The 20,980-nt window shown below is 37.0% G+C and overlaps 2 protein-coding genes across 2 annotated transcripts in view; one reads left to right on the top strand and one right to left on the bottom strand.

The window, feature by feature from the left end:
* The window catches only part of zmat4a (zinc finger, matrin-type 4a), a 160,182-nt gene extending 153,304 nt beyond the window's left edge, over positions 1-6,878 (top strand). Inside the window, exon 7 of the mRNA XM_082169806.1 lies at positions 6,372-6,878. Coding sequence (XP_082025932.1) covers positions 6,372-6,408 — 37 coding nt within the window. The 3' untranslated portion in view covers positions 6,409-6,878. The remainder of the gene's footprint in view (positions 1-6,371) is intronic.
* On the bottom strand, positions 1,780-2,731 carry tcima (transcriptional and immune response regulator a). The gene has a single exon (XM_082169691.1). The coding sequence runs from the start codon at positions 2,620-2,622 to the stop codon at positions 2,320-2,322; it is 303 nt and encodes a 100-aa protein (XP_082025817.1). The 5' UTR covers positions 2,623-2,731; the 3' UTR covers positions 1,780-2,319.
* Positions 6,879-20,980: the final 14,102 nt, after the last annotated feature.

The following is a 20,980-nucleotide window of genomic DNA, read 5'->3' as shown; positions in this document are numbered from 1 at the left end:
AATTGAAAAAAATATATATATATATTGTGGTTTGCTTAAACGGAAAGTTGGATGCTGCAAGCTGACAGCAAATAACTCAAACATTAAGCACACTGCATCTGCGTTCTAACAATGTCATGTTGAATGTCATTATTTTATTAAACTCCCACAGCTGCTCTAGTTCAAAAGGTTTTATTAATAGCTCACACTTCACACTGCCTGTAACAATCACGTTTAAGTGTGTGTGTGTGTGTGTGTGTGTGTGTGTGTGTGTGTGTGTGTGTGTGTGTGTGTGTGTGTGTGTGTGTGTGTGTGTGTGTGTGTGTGTGTGTTCGTCTCCACCACATTCACCTTTGCCAGGTGAATGTTTACATAGGAAACTCCTTCTTGGCAGTGATGAAGTAAAGGTAGGGGGTTGAGCTCTCTGTCGTCTAGACCTTACACGACCGCAAGGTAGTCAGATGTCAGATGACGCATTCCCAGCCCATCAGAACTGGTTTGAGCCAGTATACGGCAACTGATCAGAGCATTAAGATTAACAGGCATCCACTGATCTTCCCCTCTTGCAGCCCTAATCCTAAACCATGCCAAAAGTCTGACAAAGCACCTGAATGTGCTAAACTACTTATCGCTACACTGTAAAAAAAAAAAAAAAAAAAAAAATATATATATATATATATATGAAGAGTTCAGATGCAAAAGCCTCTAAATGCCATCTGAAATTTTCTTATAGAATGATCATTTTTATCAAGCTCGTATATTTAAATTCAATAATTTCACTCAAATGGCAATGAAGATTACCTATTAATTGTCATTTAAGTGAAATTACTGAACTTAAATATACAAGCTTGATAAAAATGATCATTCTATAAGAAAATTTCAGATGGCATTTAGAGGCTTTTGCATCTGAACTCTTCATATATATATATATGATCAATAAGTTATGACAACATGTGTTTTTACATTGCTTTAACTCACCAAAATAAGTTAAGCAATTTTCAACTTTTCTTATGTTTTATGATATTCAATTCATTTTTAAAAGTCAGTTTAATGAAATTTAAGTTTAAATGACTTAAACATCCAAGTTGATTGTACTTAAAAATGTAAGGCAGCAACTTTTTTCACAGTGTATATATCAAATTATAAAAAAAAACAGACACAGAGAAAGATCTAAAGAGATGAGCCCCTGTTAAAGCTTCTTATCTACACACCACGGTAATGCAATACACCTTTAACAAATGGCTGAATCAACCCGAAACTGGTTCACGCTGGTCTGGTAAGCTGCAAAGCAAAGAGACGAGCCTGCATGTAAATGAACCAGACCAAGTGATGAGTGACGGGTGTGACCGTCCATCCTTATTTCAGAAAAAGTGAAAGTAAAAAGAAAAGAAGTATAATACCCCTGATCTCTAATAAAAGCTGTATTGTTGATATTATCTTTTGTACTATACAACTGAAATTGTGGATTTGTGGGTTACGCTTTGCAGCAATAGCTGTATATTTTTCATATTTCACACATCAATGTGTCAAACTTGATTTTGTAGAGTATGGGACCTTCACTGCAAACAAGGCTGTATCTATTAAAGTTAAAGTTGGGAAAAACTCCAGGAGGACCCCCAATTTTAATTACTTTTTTAAATTAATTTTTATCATAGAAAGTGCCTAAAACAATGTACAATTAAGCAGCCCAGAGAACTGACTTTAAATCATCTAACTCCATCCCAGGCATTTTATAATAAAATTACCATGTCAGTCATTTTAAAACCAAATGTAAATTCAAGAAAGAGAAGAGTCACTGTTTAGTTAATAATTTATTATACAAATAATGAAAAATAGTATTGTGAAAAATTCAATAACTGGTGTTATAACAACATTGTGACAAATAAATTAGTGGCCATTGTGTTAAACACGTATCACAATATCAAAGTGGCATAGACAAGGTATAGGCTACTATTTATAGGCAGTTTTCAGGCAATATAACTTATGTCTCTAATCACAGTTCTTGTGCTCCAACATATACACCTATAAGGTGCAGTAGTACGTTGGAAAAGTCCATTTTTAAAATGCATAGTTCACGAGAAACATTTTCGCGCGTCTTCATAGTATGATGCACGAGGGGACTCCTTCACACTGAGCTCCTCCACAGCTCCAGATAGCCTACTGTGCGTCCCGTCCTTCATGTCTTGCGTCAATGGGCTGGTGTCATTGACGAGGCTTTCCTTCATGTCCGTGTGGACCTTTCTCGTCCACTCTGGACGTGTCCGTCATCGCCAGGTTGTAAATGACACCGGCGGTCTGAAATGAAAGACCCTGCAGCCGCGAGTCATCGCGTGAAGACGCTCAACGCAGCTTCAGAAAATGTCGCAGCATCCCTGCGATCCGCAGGAACTTGTCCTTCTTCCTCTGCTTGAGTGCCATCAGAGCTCTGGCCGTCTCTTCGGGGTCTTGCGCGAAGGAGAAGATGCTTCTCACTCTCTCCTCGGCTTTCATGTCTCCCGTTTTCTGGAAGAGTCTCATAAGCGCGTCCTGGTTGACGTTCTCGAAGATGTTCGCCACTGCCCGCTTGCGGCTCGCTGTGTCAAACTTGTTGCCGTGGATCGAAGGGCAGACCCGGCGAGATTCTGAGTACATGTCGGTCGACATCTTGCGGCTTTTGTGTCGTTTAGCAGCACTGGAGTCGCCAACTCGACCGAGCTGTGCAGCTTTGATGGCTGTGAGTGTGACTGAGAAGAGTGAGGAGTTTGTAGTGACGACTTGCTCTTTATAGAGAGCCCGCTCATGTCCCGCTCACGGAGATGACATCATCCGCGCTGCCTCTCTGGAGAAACGCCTTCAGCTGCTATTTCGACAACATGCCACCAGCTTTGGAAATGCTAGTAATTATGGATGAGAATGCTGACGACGACATAAGTGCGCACGGTTTATCTCATAGAGTTGTGTAACTGCAACCTAAAGAGTTTTTTTTTTTTCTACCTGACCTGACCCTTAAGACATATTCCCACGGTGGTTTCACAGACAAGGCTTAAACTTGGTCCCAGACTAAAATGCATGTTTGAGCAGTTTTAACTGAAAGCAACGTGCACTCACTGACAAATCTCAAAATATATCAGTGCCCTTTTGTCTCAAGGTCCACACCTGTAATGTTTTTTTTTATTTTGTTTTTTTTAAACCCTGTCTGTGAAACCAGGCCCTATAAAATAATATAGACTATAAAATTTAGATTTTACGGGAAGCACATTTTGTACGTTTTAAACTGAGATTTTGGATGGGAATCCTAAAATCTGGTGGTGATTCTTGTGCCTGATGCAAGATGACTTGACCTCACACCCTAAACAAACTAACAAACTAACAAAAAAACACTAGGCCTACCATTCAAATGTTTGGGATCAGTAATATTGTTTTTAAATAAACTATTTTATTTATTCAGCAAGAATACATTAAATTGCAGCATTAAAATGAGAGCAAAGAATTCTATATTGCTACAAAAAATCTATGTCAAATAAATGTTGTTGTTTTTTAACTCTATGCATCAAAGAATGAAATGAAGAAAAAAAATCAGACCCCAAACGTTTGAACTAGAGCAATTACCCAAGTATAATTTTCCTTTACTAAAAATTTACATTTACATTTAATAATTTAGCAGATGCTTTTATCCAAAATGACTTAAAAATGAGAACAATAGAAGCAATCAAACCAACATAAGGGCAACAATATGCCAGTGTGACTAGTCCCAGTTACAGTACACATAGCAAGTTTTTTTTTTTTTTTAAGAATAGGATAGAAAAGTATAGTGTTAGTATATACTAGGCCTATATTTACTAGAGAACAAAACATGGGTTCACATTTGGTTGCATTGTATTGTGTTTACTTGAATGCAAATGGAGATGGATATTGTAAATTTAAAAATACTGTTTACAGTGTCAGTGTGTTGTTAAATGGTCATTTGATACATAGTGTTCTTGTTGCGAACACTTTAAATTACTGTACTGTATTGTCGTGACAAAACTCACTTGACTCTTGTCTTAGAATTCTGAATAATTATAGTGTCATCACAATGGTGCTCTAATTAGGTGTCATTAAATATATTAACCTGTATAACAAATTATTGTATAACTATGTCGTGGATTAGGTAATATTCACATGATTGTTTAAAAGACTGATGTCATTAATATTATTACAATAATATTATGAAATTTTCCATAGTATAGCCATCTATCCAGTTAAACTCATATTTGTGTCTTTTTTATAATGGAAAACTAAGATAAGTTTGGGAATCAAAAAATAAATAATTTAAAGACTTTCCAGTAAAAACAAAAACTAGAAATATCCGTTTTCAACATTTTCTACTTTTCAGCTGGAAAGGAATGATAATTGCTAAATCGCTGAGGATTTTTTAGATAGCATAACTAGGAACTCATTTGAGCATTTTCTGAGTAAAACAAAACTCAACACACACATTCTCAGGCACTCTGTTTACTCTCTTTCTGGTTTGCTGTTGAACCTTCATTGCAGTCTTGGTGGAAAACAAGCAAGTCAGACAAAGGAATTTCCAAAATACCAAGTTCTGTAGTGACATATTATTTGGCCACCAGAGACCCCCCAAAAATGTGCCATTGTTGCAATAATCTTGTGGAATGCTTGTTACTTGGCATTCATTGTGAGTCTGGCGCGAAACAGGATACTTGTCTTTCTCAGGCTGGCACAGTTATGACTGGAGTCAAGGAGTTTGGGAAATGTGGAGAAGGAGACGCCAGGAACATGTCATAAAAATAAGCAGAGCGTTCTCCGGAGTCTTGCATATAGAGCACAATATGACCTTTTGACAGGGAAAAGGAAGCATTGGATTGAGAGCCTGGTCCTGCCCTCTTTAACACAAGCTGAGTGTACTTTATCAATCCTAACAATGGGAAAAGTAAATTTATCTCAGGTCAAAAGTCCCGTCAGCTGGTCTGTCTGAAGGATAAAGAGTCCCCTCCCCTGCACACTCCTGGAGCCATAGCTGATATAAAAGAGTAAACCCACTTAACACTGAGAACCCATACTGACACGGACATTACTGTAGTGTACTCCTTTGAATTGGAGACAAATTTGTGCAAATACATGATAAAGTATGTGGTTTTTACATAAAAAAAAAAAAAAAAAAAAAAAAAAACATAAGCAATTACGTTTTAATTCAGTGTTTAAATGAACTATACCTTCTTGTATTATTATGCAGTACATTAAATATTTTAAATTCAATAAATTTATCTCGAACAAATAATATGTCAAATAAAATGTAAATTAATAAATAAATAATAAACAAACTTCTAAAATATAATTGTCTCCATAGAGACCGTCATCCATCATTTTCCGACTACACTGCCAGTCTGTTATTTGCTGTCCATTTTCAAGCCCATAAAACTTCAAAGCAGAGGAGAAGTAAGCATAAGAGCAATAAAGTAAATGAAAATGAAGTAGTTTTACACATGAAGGCATTTCATTTACTGTGCTGTTTGCAATGACGTTATGCGATTTGCAGTCAAACACAATAAATGTTCAAAATGGAGATGTTAACAGATATTAACATTCATTGTGGCTAAACTGCACAGATTTATTGTGTGTATAGAACAAGCGGCAACATTCTAATCTGAAAAATGAAGCCTACCCGGAAGTGCGAAAAACTGCAATACATCGAAAATCCGCTAGGGGAAGGTCCCAAAAGGGAGCAAATGTCCATACACCCCCATGTTAAAATGTCCGTTTTCACAGCATAAATTCATGTTTTTACAGGTTGGTCCCATGGACTTTTATTGTATTTTTCGATAGGTTCCGAGTGCCTGACAACCGTGAGGGGGGTGAATTTTTTTCTAACTCGTTAGTTTAGATCGTATTTAGATATAAAATGTATGACAAATAAGGGCGCGATTGACAGCTTGATTGACAGCTGACAACGAGCATAGGCTGCGCCGAGTGGAATGAATTCCTGAAATTTGACGTCTCGGCCATGATCTGACACAACACATCATACCTGTAAGTTATCCTTTCTGAACATTTGTATTGAAATATGGCGCCGCCCATACCCCCCATAAACGGCCTCAAAACCGTTCTTCAGAAGTCTATGGGTGACGTCACAGACGCTTTGTCCATATTTTTTACAGTCTATGGTATAGAATCATCACTTCATTATTTAATATTTGATAAGCTTGCAGCTTTCATCTCTGTAGAGAATGACATCATGCAACAAAACAAACAGTGACACAATGTAAAGGAATGTAAGGATTATTGAATGGCAAAAATCAAAGGAAGCAGCTGTGAAGATGTTTTAAAAAAAAGCATTTACCTCAGTGTGCTGCATGAAGTAAACAATGTTGTGCTTTGTTTTCGTCCCTTCCTGCATGCTTTGCTTAACTCAGCACTGTGGGGCCCGAGTCTTCATCTTGTCGGATATGACAACATTTGTCCCTGGAGCAGAAGACTTGATGTGCTGCAGCAGACCTACATAGCGCATTACCAAACTTCATTTAACTTTTAAACTCTGACCATGAATTATTGATCAAATGTTGTAATGCTGTCATCATCGTTTTATTTTTTGCCTATGAGAAAATTCTGAAACAAGAAAATGCATTAAGACACTTCTTAAACAAAGAGACCTACTGCAGCCTTTATATTTTTTAGTGCATAAATTAATTTCAGTCGACCCAATTCTCTACAATAACTCAGACATGACATATCAGCCATTCGGTGCAGACTGTAAGTTTAGACTGATGTATTAACTTGTTTGTTTTAGTCATACGAGTGGAAAAAATGAACAATGATAGTGTAACTGAATATGCATGCATTTTAATGGTTTTGATTAATCTGTTTAGCCTATGTTAAAAAAACAGGTTTCATTGTTTATTTGCAAAACTGTGTTGTCATATTTGATGAACTGAATAAACTCTAATATATCAAATGTAAACATGCATATAATCAGCAACACAAACCTTTGACACAATTCTCAGAAACATTAGCACTGTTGCTATAATAGTGGTTGTGTAATGGCAGCGGGGCACTGCAGTCAAATCTGGCCACGGGGGAATGTCTGTGGCAGGAGATTCCAGTTTAATTAAAGGACTTGTTTTGAATAGTATCATCTGCATCTGTCTGTAGAGATTCAGCATTTGAACATACTATAAGTAGTCAGCAAGTCATTTTTTGTTAAAATTTTTTTTTACCAAAAACGTTCAGCAACGGTGACATTGAAACAATTCTAAACTTATTAGATAGTTATAGAAGTGTTTTTTAAAAGTCAGATTTCAGGTCATACTACAGTATATGGAAATTGGAACTGAACTTACTGACCTTCACAACTACTCAAACCACAGGCCTCAGTCATTCCAAAACCACAACTATGCAGCTTAATCTAATAACTCGGCATTTGTTAGTTCACAGACTTACAAATGACACCTTTTAATAATGCCTGCTGGAGGCCGTTTACAGGAAGATGTAAGGTTAACGGTAATCGTCTTTTATGACAGCCTGATTCCGGGACTCAAGTGCTGTGTTTTGCAATCCCAGTTTTGGCATTGTGCTTCATGGATCCACAATAAAAGACAGAGAGCTGGCATCTAACAGTTTTTTAAACAAACACTCATGTCTTGACCTAATCCATCATAAACAGCAAAACCACGATCAGCACGGAAGGGCAACTTCTTAAGAAAAAGCAATTAAACAGGCATGTAACGCCAAAGGAACTATTGGTAGTCTGCCAGTGCTGCTAAATCTTGGCCCAAATACCATTCACATTCTCCTGTTGTCTTTGCTTGGCCAAAACTACTATGGAACCGGAAAGATCCTGACCATATTAAGAGAGAAAAGCCACTGGCGGTATTACTCAGACATGAACAATATCTTCTTAAAGTGCTTCACATTCCCTCTTTTGGGCCCTCAAAATGCCTAAACCTCAAAGAAGGATGACTATTAACAAAAAGCCTATAGGATTGGCCAATTTATAAACCAATCTCCTTTCAGAATTTGATATTTGTTGTTGTTGTTTTTATTAATCTTAATGGTAAAAAAAAAAAGAAAAAAAGCCCCCCAAATAAGCAAAAAGCTGATTTCTATGAGAAGCGAAAGCAAACCCATTTTCACCACATTAAAATCATGCTTTGTTAAATCATAATTGTGAGATAAAAAGTCAAAATTACGAGATAAAAAGTCAGAATTATTATTTAAAAATGTAAAAATTATAAGTCACCATGAAATCAAAATTGCACGCAGTCAATATCGCCCCTGATGATGCCCTGGATCGAGCCAAAGTGGCGAAAGGCATGCAAAAAAGCGGACCCTGTGCAAATATGGGACACACGCTAGGACAAAGAAGAAGATGCATCATGCATCAATTTTGATTTCATGGTGACTTCAGAGTTAATATTAGAGGGAGAGCCATATTACTGGATCTGTTGGAGAAAGCTTCAAATATTACTGAAATAATCCATAATGATTTTTAGACAACAAAATAATAATTATGGATTAATCCTCTTTTCCCAGAGTTTGCATAACCCACACATAACTACCAGAGAGGGTGTATAATTGGTCAACAAGGGTAGAACACACTAGAGTGGTCACTGGCACAGTACCAAGAGCAACAGCTTGTGTTTCCTCACACTTCCACACACACACACACACGCTCAGCATCCAGGGACAGGCCCGAGCATGAGGATTACATGAGTCATCAGCACTTCTCCCACACAGGCACCCAGGCAGCATTACGCACGAAACAAGCCAGAACCGGCTAAGGCACCACCCATTCCCTATCACAGTGCATTGCCCTCTGTTTCTGTTTCCCTATCTCTCTTGTTCTTTCAACCACTCTTTTCATTAAGTGTGATATCTCACAGTCAGATAGATGACAGCCGGACCCCGTGTGTCCGAGTTAGCACTGTGAGCCATAGCTTGCTAAGGTCACAGTGTCAGGCAGGGGCAACTCAATCTCTCCCTCTCCCTAGGTGGTTTCAGTGTCCTGTTCCATGAAGCCCCTCACTTTCTTGAATATCTCACACCACAAGCCGATTGTCCTGTACTGAGCGTTCTGATCGCTGTTTATAATTGTTCTGGATCATGAAGCAGTTAGGTGGATATTTGCTTCAGGCCAACAACAATGTTAACATAAAGTATAATGTATGTTTATCACCATGTCCTAGAGCAAACTGTTCTAAAATATCGTCTGTTTACTCACAAATGACAATGTATCACAGGGATATTCTGGGTTAAGCTCCATTTGCAGCATCTGTGACATCACTGTCAATTACCACTGACAATCATTTCAATAGTCAGTGTGACAAAGTAGAAGGCTAATGTGTGCAGGACAGTCATTAAAAAGGCACAATTTCAATGAGGAGAAATATATAGGCTATAATTATTGATATTATATTATAATAATTATTGTTATTATTATTATTTCACTTAAACGCTAAAACTCTGTACGAGAATTACTTTATGAATTATAATATTGTTGCTGTCGGGCAGAAGCTTGTGTCTCCATATTTCGTCATTTTTATCTTTTCTTTCATAAATTATTACTATTGGTCACCCTTACATCTGTGGGTTTTGCAAATATTTAACCAATAAAAAGTATTTAAAAGAACTTGCGACTTAACCTCAAACTGTCGGTCAAACCTCATAACTCCACCCCGCGGCTGTCGTGAATGAAGTGCTGAACTCAGATTGGACCGTCTCTGCTTGTTTGCAAGGGTAAATAAAGAACTTCTTTGAAGAAGCACAGCTTTTTCTTTATTCAAAAAATGCTATACATAAAGGCTAATGATTCATGAGGAGCGGAGAAGCGAGTCTTATAGCATTTGTCGGAGAGTCATAGCCAATACTGTCAACCCCCTACGTGAAAATCAAGGTTTTTTTATTTTTTATATGTGGTGTTTTAAATATGCTTAAAGACAAACCATGCACAAATTCATCAGTCAACACCATTGCTACCAAAGACAGTCTCAAAAATGCAGTTTGAAACCATCCGTTCTCTACGTCACAAACATGTTGTAACCAATCGCGTCACCGTGCTGGTGGTCTTTAGCATATCATTAACTGCTGCGAAGCAGGGGAGTCTCAAGAGAAGCCAGGTTATCCCGGTATATTTTTCTGTTGATATGAAAAATCATGTAGATTTAGCAATGTAGCGAATGAATTATGTATATGATGTATATTACGATGTCATGATGAACTATATCTTTCTCCACTGGCATTCCATGATGTTCCAAGCGTTTCTAAGGATGCTGATTTTTAGAAGGCAGCTGTCTGACTCTGAGATGGTGAACGGAAACATGGTTTGTGTAACATTACACAATTAGTAATGTGTGTAACACATTATTAGCTGGTTGATAACCTAGTCAAGTCAAGGGGCAATCATATCAATTACCATACCCTTATGTGTCTAAAAAAAAAAACCTGAACTCTGAAAAAATAATGTATTTTGCCTATGTAATAGTAAGAGGTAGGTCACATAATCCATCAGAAATCATTCTAATATGCTAATTTTGTTCTCAAGGAAACATTTCTTCTTATTATTATTATCAATGTTGAAAACAGTTGTGCTGCTTAATATTTTTGTGGAAAATCAGTTACATTGTTTTTCTGGATTCTTTGGTGAATAGAAAGTTCAAAAGAACAGCATTTATTGAAATAGAAATCATTTGTAACATTGTAAATGTCTTTATTGTGACTTTTGATCAATTTAAAACATCCGTGCTGAATAAAAGAGTATTAATTTCTTAAAAAAAGAAAAGAAAAGTGTACTAACTTTTGAACGGTGTGTATCATAACATTAAAAAAGCTTTTTTTAAACCTTTTGTTTTTCAATAATGCACTTTTGAAAAAAAATTTTTTTCTAAATTGCGGAATTATTATAAAATGAATATATATATATATATATATATATATAAAATCTGTGGTACATCATAACTGCCACTGTTTCTTATCACTGCTTTGGAGACTCATTGTGTTGTAAACACTACCAGCAGTGTTTACACTGTATATGGTTACTGAAGAGCGTTGTCATGGCATCTGGTCTCTGTGAGCCACTGTCCCCATGACAGTATAAACGTGGGAGAACGGAAGCATGCCCAAATACAACTTAGATAAAGCGTGTTGACTTTGAAAATAGTTTGGCCCACTCTTAAAAAAAAATCATTATGAATTTGTGCTCTTACATTACAAACGGGAAACTCACACAGATGTTACAGGTTGTCACAGTCACAAACGCAGAGTGTTTTGAGAGCAAACTGCGTCATAGTGCGGTCACACTGACAAACATTCTCCAAATGATCCTCATTAGCCATGAGTAAACCTGGACTCCTGTTGCCAATGTAAGATTAGCACGAGCCTATCGCTGAGGGCCTTGCAGTTGCTCTCCTCACTGTTGTCCAAACAGGAAAGCATTTACATGGGCAGAGAATTTCTTTTTAAACATTGTGGTACAGTTTACTGTATTTATTTTTGATTGCTTTACGAGAAGTGGCAGACACACTGAGCTAATGTGGTGCTTCCTGAGATTGTGTGGACACAAGTGTGAGATCTTGCTTAATTTAGAAGGAACTCTAAACTGTTGTTCTCTTGGTTCCTCAGTGGATTCCTTAACTATAACTATAACTAAAACTGAAACTAAAATATATTAAAGCTTGGAATATAAATAAAATAATTCAAACCATTAAAATACCCCAAATTATACTGAAATATAAAGCATTAAAAAACTGAAAATTACCAACTTTTTTCCTATTTTGGCATCATTTTCATCTGTTTTCATCACTTTTGTGATTGGAACTTTTGAATGTGAAAAATAAGTAAGGGGGAAATGCAGTCCTTTGTGTATAGAGGGTTTAATTCATATGTTGCTTATATGTTTTTCCTGTGCAACTGGTCATAAATAACCTCTGCCATCATTTGACCCGGTACAGGTCTGTAATATTAGTGGGAGTGTCAAACAAAGGTGTTTAGGTGATGAACAACCATATGACAAAGGCCCTATTGTCTGTTTGTCCAAACTAGTGTTTTGGCATGGGCCAGTTTGTATTATTAAGTAACATAGGAAACGGCTGACAGGGTGTGGGTTGTTGGTCAAAGCCTTTTGGCAGGCAGGGAATTGCAGCCTTCCTCAACCTTGTTCCCTGGCCAGGATGAACAATAACATGTCGGCATGTGGGCTCCAGGCTCTTCTTTCTCTTTCTCTTTTGGCTGTCCACCAAAGAGATCTTGCCTGTCATGGACAGGTCATGGGAGAGACACAGACAGAGAGTGAGACAGACTGACAAGCTTTGGGTAATTAGCCTTGAGCCACTGAAGTATGAAGGCTATTAGTTTTTTTTTCTTAAAGGATGAGATTTTCCTAAAAAAATACAAAAATGGTTTATCATTTTATATATTTCTTATATATTTCCTATAGATCTTATACTGTAAGAAGGCCCATTTTATTACTGTGGTACAGAGTTGGTGTATGGTATGCTCATATTTCATATCCAGAGGTAGAAGATATGCACAGAAATCCGTTTAATCTGAGGTCAAGAACCTCTTCTCCAGATTGTAGAATCTAAGTAAAGGGAAAACAGCACTTGAGTCATACAGGATGCTGAAACTGGAACTTCAATAACGTCTACATCAGCAGAAATCGTAAAGAAGAAGTACAGCCACATGCAAGAACATCAAAAGCAGTTTCACTCAACCAAAAAAAAAAAAAAAAAAAAACTATGCTGAGTGCCCTGCTCAAATTAGCTTGAGAAATTGCGGTTTAATTGGGTTTAATATGGGTGCCTGGAGCAGGCACTGTGCAGTGAGTGGAAAACAAAAGCCTGGTATGTCAGCAGCTTTGAACCAGTCACTAAGGAATCAGTCTTGCGGAAGATTTAACTCACCAGAAAAGCCTTGGATACTCATCAGAAGCACTGACAATGGGGGAAGCAGATCATTGAGGTAATATCAGCAGAAATACACACAGCAAATGTTCATCCATTTAAAGTGGTGATGCAGTTAGAGGCTGCAAATTAAACACAGATCCACAACCTAAAAGAGTCACATGTGACAATCATGCCATTTGTTGTGGCTGGAGCTGATCATTTATCCCTAGCACAATCACTGTTGAATGTATGCAAACGTTCTTACATCTGCAGTGTGCAAACATTTGAATGCCAACTCACTGTCCTCACAGACAGAATACACACTGACATGCACTCCATATAGGCTATACAGTAAGCTATGCAATAAAAGAGAGATACATGGTAAGCCATATCATATAAAACAGATCAAGTCGACTAAACAATAAGTCACTTTTAACAGATACACACATAGACAGTGAATGAGACATTTGGACTGTATTATGAATAAAACAAGCCGCAGACATCATATTAATAAGTTTAAAAGCAATTACATCATCCTGACATCTGAGAGATGAGATCTCCATCACTTCATCTCTATAAAACTTAAAAGAGAGAAGACCAAACAAATCACATGAAATGTCTGCTCTTCTCTTTCCCTCTTTCTATAGAAGTTTTCTTTCGTCATTGACTGGAGGGAGATGCATAAAACAAAAACAGACTAAGAAATTAAACAAACTTATGCATCCACTTTTCTTGTCATTGTCACATTGTCATATACTGTACATATAGATATAGAATATATACATATATATTCAGATGCAAAAGCCTCTAAGTGCCATCTGAAATTTTCTTCTAGAATGATCATTTTATCAAGCTTTTTTTAAGTTCAATAATTTCACTTAAATGACAATTAATAGGTTATTTTCTGTGCCATTTAAGTGAAATTGCTGAACTTAAATATACGAGCTTGATAAAAATGATCATTCTAGAAGAAAATTTCAGATGGCACTTAGAGGCTTTTGCATCTGATCTCTTCAAATACTATTTTACTGTAAACACTGAGGTGTCCTCAGAAAATGTAGCAGAACTTATTGCTCACTGTCAACCTATTCGAGCTGTAACACCATTATGCAATAACACACACACACACACACACACACACACACACACACACACACACACACACACACTGTATTAATTGTTACTAACAATGAAGAGTTATTTCACAATGTGAAAAGGGAATCTGCAAGACAATGTGCAAATAGCGGTCATGGAAAGCCCTCTTGTGGCCGCATCTGTTTCTGTTTTTAGAATTTAGCAACAGAGCACATTAGTACGGAAGCCCTGAACCGCAACGTAAAAAAAAAAAATGTAAAAAAAAAAAAAAATGTAAAAAAAAAAAAAAAAATGCTATCATTTCGAGATTAAAGTCGAAATGTTTCAAGATTAAAGTCGAAATGTTTCGAGATTAAAGTCGAAATGTTTCGAGATTAAAGTCGAAATCTTTCGAGATTAAAGTCTTCCGTAGAAGTTGTGTGTTGCCGTTATTTCACATTGCCGCACAGGCATTCATGCGTGTGCGTGTGTGTAAATACATGCGCTTGTGAAGTCGAACTGCCGTCTATAATAGACACCGTACGTTCTGGATACATTTTAAGTGCATCATTCTGTATCCAATCATTTGGCCGGATCCCGTGATTTCCTCAAATATAATAACCACTGGTGGTTGAGGAAAGATTCCCTGAAATGATTGTAAAGCGCTTTTAAGTGTAGGCCTACAGTAGACATATGAAAGCGCTATATAAATGCCTCATTCATGCATTCATTCATAAAGCTGGATATCTTGATCCAGTCTGACAGTATATTTTATAAAGTCCTATAGCCTATGTCATGTTGTAGAATATCCCTTTGTTGAAAGCCCAGATAAAAGTAAAAAGCTATTATTTTTGTATAGATCCAGTTCACACACACACACACACACACACACACACACACACACACGCACACGCATGAATGCCTGTGCGGCAATGTGAAATAACGGCAAGCACACACACAACTTCTACGGAAGACTTTATTCTCGAAAGATTTCGACTTTAATCTCGAAACATTTCGACTTTAATCTCGAAACATTTCGACTTTAATCTCGAAACATTTCGACTTTAATCTCGAAATGATAGCATTTTTTTTTTTTTACATAATTTTTTTTTTTTTTTTTTAACGGATTATTTTTTTTTTTTACGTTGCGGTTCAGGGCTTCCGTACATTATTCATATGTGCCCAGAAAAAAAAAAAAAAAGTTATGTAAACACTCAGATAAAAGTACATAGGCTAGTGATTGAATGAAATGTAGCATCTGTGTTAATATTGAAAAATTCGGCAAGGAACACTCAGGTAAGATGACGTATAACAGCCTTCTATCTGAACCGTTTTGAATTCTTTGCTCACTGTTTTGCTATTATTCTCGTGCAGTGACACTGGACACAGCGACCCCATAGGTTTCAATGGAGAGAAGTGAAGCAAATTGAAGCACTCACTTCCTGATTGCCGAGCGAACTGCACAGACTCAGGCCCTGTCCCAAATGGCGCACTTCATGCGGACTTTCGGTCTCGTGGACTTGAATTGCGCGTGCTCGCTGAGTCTACGAGTCCGTAGGCCGTCCCATTCAGCATTTTACCGCTCTGAAGTGTGCTCAGCAGCGCCCCCTTTGTACCCTTGAAGCGGTCTTCCACGAAGCCTGCATAGAAGCAGGCTCCACGCACTTTAACTACCCAGGAATCCTTGCGAAAGGCCAATCAGACAACAGATGGGAGGAGATTTCACTCACGGATAATTGTTGACATGGCTGAGAAGAAAATATTACTGTTTTTATGACCTAAATGTACATTTTACCAGTTGTTACCTACAGTTTATAAACATTATGGTCATCGAGCAGTGGTTGATGTCTCAAACATAATAATAGTGCATTTAATAATACGATCGCATTATGATTCATTAAATAAATAGAACCGAATGGCAGGGCTTTACTGAGTCATATGTAAACATAGTATGAATATTGAAACCTGTAAATTGAAAAAAAAAATGTTTAAATTATGTTTTAAAATTGTAATCTTAGTTCAAATGGAACGTTATGTATTATTATGTACAACTGTATACATCATTTAAATAAGCATGATTTATCTATTGTCTAATGCCCAGGTGATATGCACAATATCAAAATACAGAACTGTAAAATTAGGCTGTGTAGTTGACATGGAGATAAGACGTCGGAGCGCAAAAATGTGATTTCTCCTGTCCAACAACAACCAGACCGTTATTTCCGGCATGCCGATCGAGTCTGTCCCAAAAATACCTCTCAATGCACCCTCGTGGACTCGCGCCAAGGGCCCTATAGGTCTGCACTACATGACGTCACCAAAGTGTGGACTCTGAGGAAGTCCACAAGTCCGGAGTGTGCCATTTGGGACAGGGCCTCAAACTGAGCTTGACGACGTGGATGTGACGTGAGCAGCCTGCCTGACAGTTGTAAGTTTTCTAGTAGCTGTGCCAAGCGAAATCTGAATCATTCCCTTCCGAAACTTGCAGAAACAGAGAGCGTGAGTAGGAGCTGTCCATGAGCTAGGAGCAGGAGCAACTTTATGACTCTCTATGGGCTTCTCCCTTGACTTTATCGGACTTTATGCATCCACGTCCCACCGATTGACTGCGAGCTTCTCCTCCTGTCTATACGGTAATTTCCAGAGAGTCGCGTGGTTATGACGCAATCGTTAGCCTACTTTTACAAAAACTGTTTCTACGGGGCCATAACGTAAGATACAAGGTAATGGAGCCTTTTATACATTGTCGTGTTTCTTTAGAAATAAACAATGGACAAATTGAGTCTTTAAACGACTCAGATGTAAAGTTATTCGCTGTCAAAGTGACGCCAAAATGAATGGGAGTCAATGGAATGCTAACAGCAGGTGATGGCTTGTTAGCCAATGGCGGAATTCGAGCGCTGGATTGACCCCCTGGCAGTGACTCGTTCACTAAGCTGAACAGCCAAGAGTTCTCTCTTTCACCGACGGCCAGACGCCGATTCAACATGTCGAATCGGCCGGAAAAAAGCCGACGAGGACCAATTTCAGCCTACTGTGCGGAACCGTGCGGAACACACTGAGAAAATTTTAGTCGGCCGACGCACAAAAACTGCACGACGGCCGACCGTCGGCTTGGTGTGTTCCAGGCTTAAAGTGAACAAACAAAGACAAACCATAACACCTTTCTGTAGTTTCAACATATTCGTCGTGGTGTGGAATAAAGCAGCATTTTCCCACCACATGTGTTTCCCACCTATGTGCTGGAAAATCTGGAAAAGAAGACAGACACTTTAGTGAGGGCAGAATAATGTTTATTTCTTGGTATTGAGCAGTTTGGGGACATTGCCACCAAGTGGTCAAAAATGTAACTTACACTCACAAGATCTCACTCTAAAAATGTTCACACAAGGAGACAAAAGCCTGTTGTTAACCCCTTAAGACCCTGCGGCCATTGGAATCGACTCCACGTGTTTTTTGGTTAAAACCAATAAGATTTTATGTTTTTATAATTAGTTTTAGTGAAGTTTTTCATTAGTTTTAGTGAAAAACAGCAACAGCGAATGTGAAATGAGTGCCTACACAGCAACACACACACACACACACACACACACACACACACACACACACACACACACACACACACACACACACACACACACACACACACACACACACACACACACACACACACACACACACACACACACACACACACACACACACACACACACACACACACAAGTTTTGAGACTTATCCTATCATCTTACCTTTTTCTACATTGTTATTGCATTGCTCATTATTACGGAATGTGTTGGTTCTTTTCAAAATCTTCAATGCTAATTCACATACTGTGTTTAAACTCTATAGTTCATATTTCTTTTATATATGAAGAATTTTTCTGTTGCTTCAGTCCTGGTGTCCATTGTAGTGGACATGAAAAAAAAAAGTTTTTTAGACTCTTTCATACATTGGAGAAGAGCAAATATCAGGTGGATAAAAATGGTAACATTTTAGTTCAGGGTCCAATACTCACTATTAACTAATGGCTTATTAGCATGCATATTACTAGAATATTGGCTGTTTATTAGGACTTATAAAGCAGATATTAATGCCTTATTCTGCATGGCCATATTCTAAATCCCTAATCCTACCCAATACCTAAACTTAACAACTACGTTACTAACTACGAAGTAATTAGGAGTTTATTGAGGCAAAGGTATAATTTAGGTCAGACTAGAAACTGAACAGTCCTACAAACACTGATAAAACGAGAACTAATTCTGCTTTGCTAACTATTTATGCTATTACTAAACAATACAATTATAAGACAGAGGAACAAAATGTCAACACTGGAATTGCATATTCATTTGTGAATGCATTTGCAGGTCAAATACCTGCTGTAATGTTACTCATGGAAAGAATGTTGAAAATGATCTTCATAGGTCTCAAGCAGGTCCTTGCATGCCTTCTGAAACAGATCGGTATTTGTATGTGGGTTAAAAAATGATCTTTGCTGCATAACTCAAAATCCTTCATGAACACAGTATAACCCTGCACAAGTGTTTAGAAGTACCAAAGTTGTTTGATTCATGTGGACTTTATGATAACAGTTACAGAGTAAACAGGAAGGATGACTGGCCGCACACTGATCCACTCAAGACTGAAAGTCTTTTTTTTTTTTAATTGCATCGTGCAAAAAAGTGCATGTGGGTTAAAAACAAAATAGACACCAGCAAGCAAACGTTTCAGCACATTGCTATCTTCAGTGCTCCACAGTTACAGAGTACCCATCAAATATATATTTAATTTTATAAATAACTCAAAAATATTGAATTATTGCATAATGCTGAAAAATACAACCGACAATTAAATTTTTTTTTATTCGCTTTGGTTCTATTTTCACAAGTTAGGTGTACATTTTCAAAACTCTTAGTGCTAATATCACAACAGATCATCAAAAGCGCACTTTTTTCAAACATTTCATCATGTTTTCAATTGTGTTAGTACAATACACAAAATCACAAAGTATCCTTTTCACAACACAAAATAAGTGTTTCATCTACATACATGTTTCATTCACAGTAACTGCCTTTCATAAAGATCTTACTATCAAACTTTTGATTTGCATCTCTTCTTGTTCAGTTGAATACATTTGTCTGTTATTTAATCCAACTGATCTTAATGGTTAATCAATGAATCATTTGGTACACCTATAGCTTTCTATAGATATTGATTATACAGTTTCTATAGAACTTGTTTGCAATTTCCGATATGGATAACCAAATTAATTATTTTTACATAAGTGATTTATAGATAATAACCACCGGTATGTTCAAAGTGTGTGCACACACAAGTGTGTGTGTGTGTGTGTGTGTGTGTGTGTGTGTGTGTGTGTGTGTGTGTGTGTGTGTGTGTGTGTGTGTGTGTGTGTGTGTGTGTGTGTGTGTGTGTGTGTGTGTGTGTGTGTGTGTGTGTGAGAGAGAGAAAGATACAGAGAAATGTTCCATTTGTGCAAACACTGTAAAGCAGAATAGAGTATAAGGGAGAGGAAACAGTCAATGTAAAACATCAGATTGAGCAGAGATGCATCAGTAGAAGGGAGACAGATGGCATCAAATACAGCATTTTACATTACAGTATGTATGCCATCTGATACTGTAAACATGGTAGAGACATGGTAGTTACATTACTGTAACTCAACCTTCATTTGTAAAGGTCCACTACAGTATATTCAGTCAAATAGTCAAAATCATTTCCTGTATTCATTGCCAGCAAACTCTGTTCTAGCACAGAACCTCATGGCTGTGCTTCATCACACCTTTTGATAACACACTGGATAGATACTATTACAAACATTATGGATTCAATTACATAAGTTAGGTTATGCACATGTATTTTCTAATGTGGCATAGCCTGTATTACTGTAATTAATTCAGCAACAACTGTGATTTGAAACATGTATCCTGCATTGTTTGCTGTTGAATGAACTGATTGTTAAAATTACTAAATTGAAAGAAGATCATACTGTTGTGTTTCTGTGATTAAACCAAATGTTCTCATTACATATTACAATAATCTTGTGTTTGAAACAATGATTATGTGGACTGAAAAGTGTATAACTGTAATGAAAGCATGAGATCAGGTTTTGAAAGAATGACCAGCTGTGTTACAAGTGTGATCAGTTTGGATTTTTGTACTAAGAGTTTTGAAAATGTACACCTTACTTGTGAAAATAGTACCAAAGCGAATAAAAAAAACTGTAATTACTAAAGATATTGTATATTCTATTGGAATTCACAGAATTTCATAATGAGGCCTTGTAAGCATGTGAGGAGCGGTAAAACATTTAAGTGCAGTGTGGTCATTAATGCAATGCTTTAAACCTTCTCATGCTTTTACATCATGTCCTATTCAATATGTCTAAATTTGTTTCTTAATTCAATGAGGGCAACACTCACAAAAAAACAGAACTGATCTGAATGTCTTTGTTGAAAAGAGTCTGCTGAAACACAACCAGAGCTACAGATTCTCAAGCTAAAATCTAGGGTCTGTAAGATTTTTTTCAAAGAAATTTATGTTTTTATTTGGCAATGATGCACTAAATTGATCAAAAGTGATATTCATTTGAACGTTCTAGTCATCAAAAAGCTCAGGAGAATCAGGAACAACCAACACAAACAAGAACAGATAGAGAACTAAAGAAACGCAGAGTTTCAATATGAACATAAAGACTGGGAAACTGGGTCAAAACAGGGAAGACAGAACCTAAACACAATTACCATAACATCATAATTATGACAGTATCATTGTTTCCACAAAAATATTACGCAGCACAACTGTTTTAAATATTCATAAAATGCAACCTGCATTGCTATAATGTTATTATATTATAGTTACAATGACTTTTTAGTCATTTATTTCTGTCAAATAAGTGAATATATTGTTATTAATAGCCGTGTTGTGTTCTTATAAATACTTATTATGGGTGATAATACAGTTACTAATGCATCATTGATGGCTTGCATTTTCCAAAAGCAAATGTTAAGAAATCACGAAAATGTGCTCATTATACATTTTAAGTTGTTTATTT

Source organism: Leuciscus leuciscus (assembly GCF_965113295.1).
Source record: "Leuciscus leuciscus genome assembly, chromosome: 5".
Lineage (NCBI taxonomy): Eukaryota > Metazoa > Chordata > Actinopteri > Cypriniformes > Leuciscidae > Leuciscus > Leuciscus leuciscus.
This window is presented reverse-complemented; position numbering and strand designations above follow the sequence as displayed.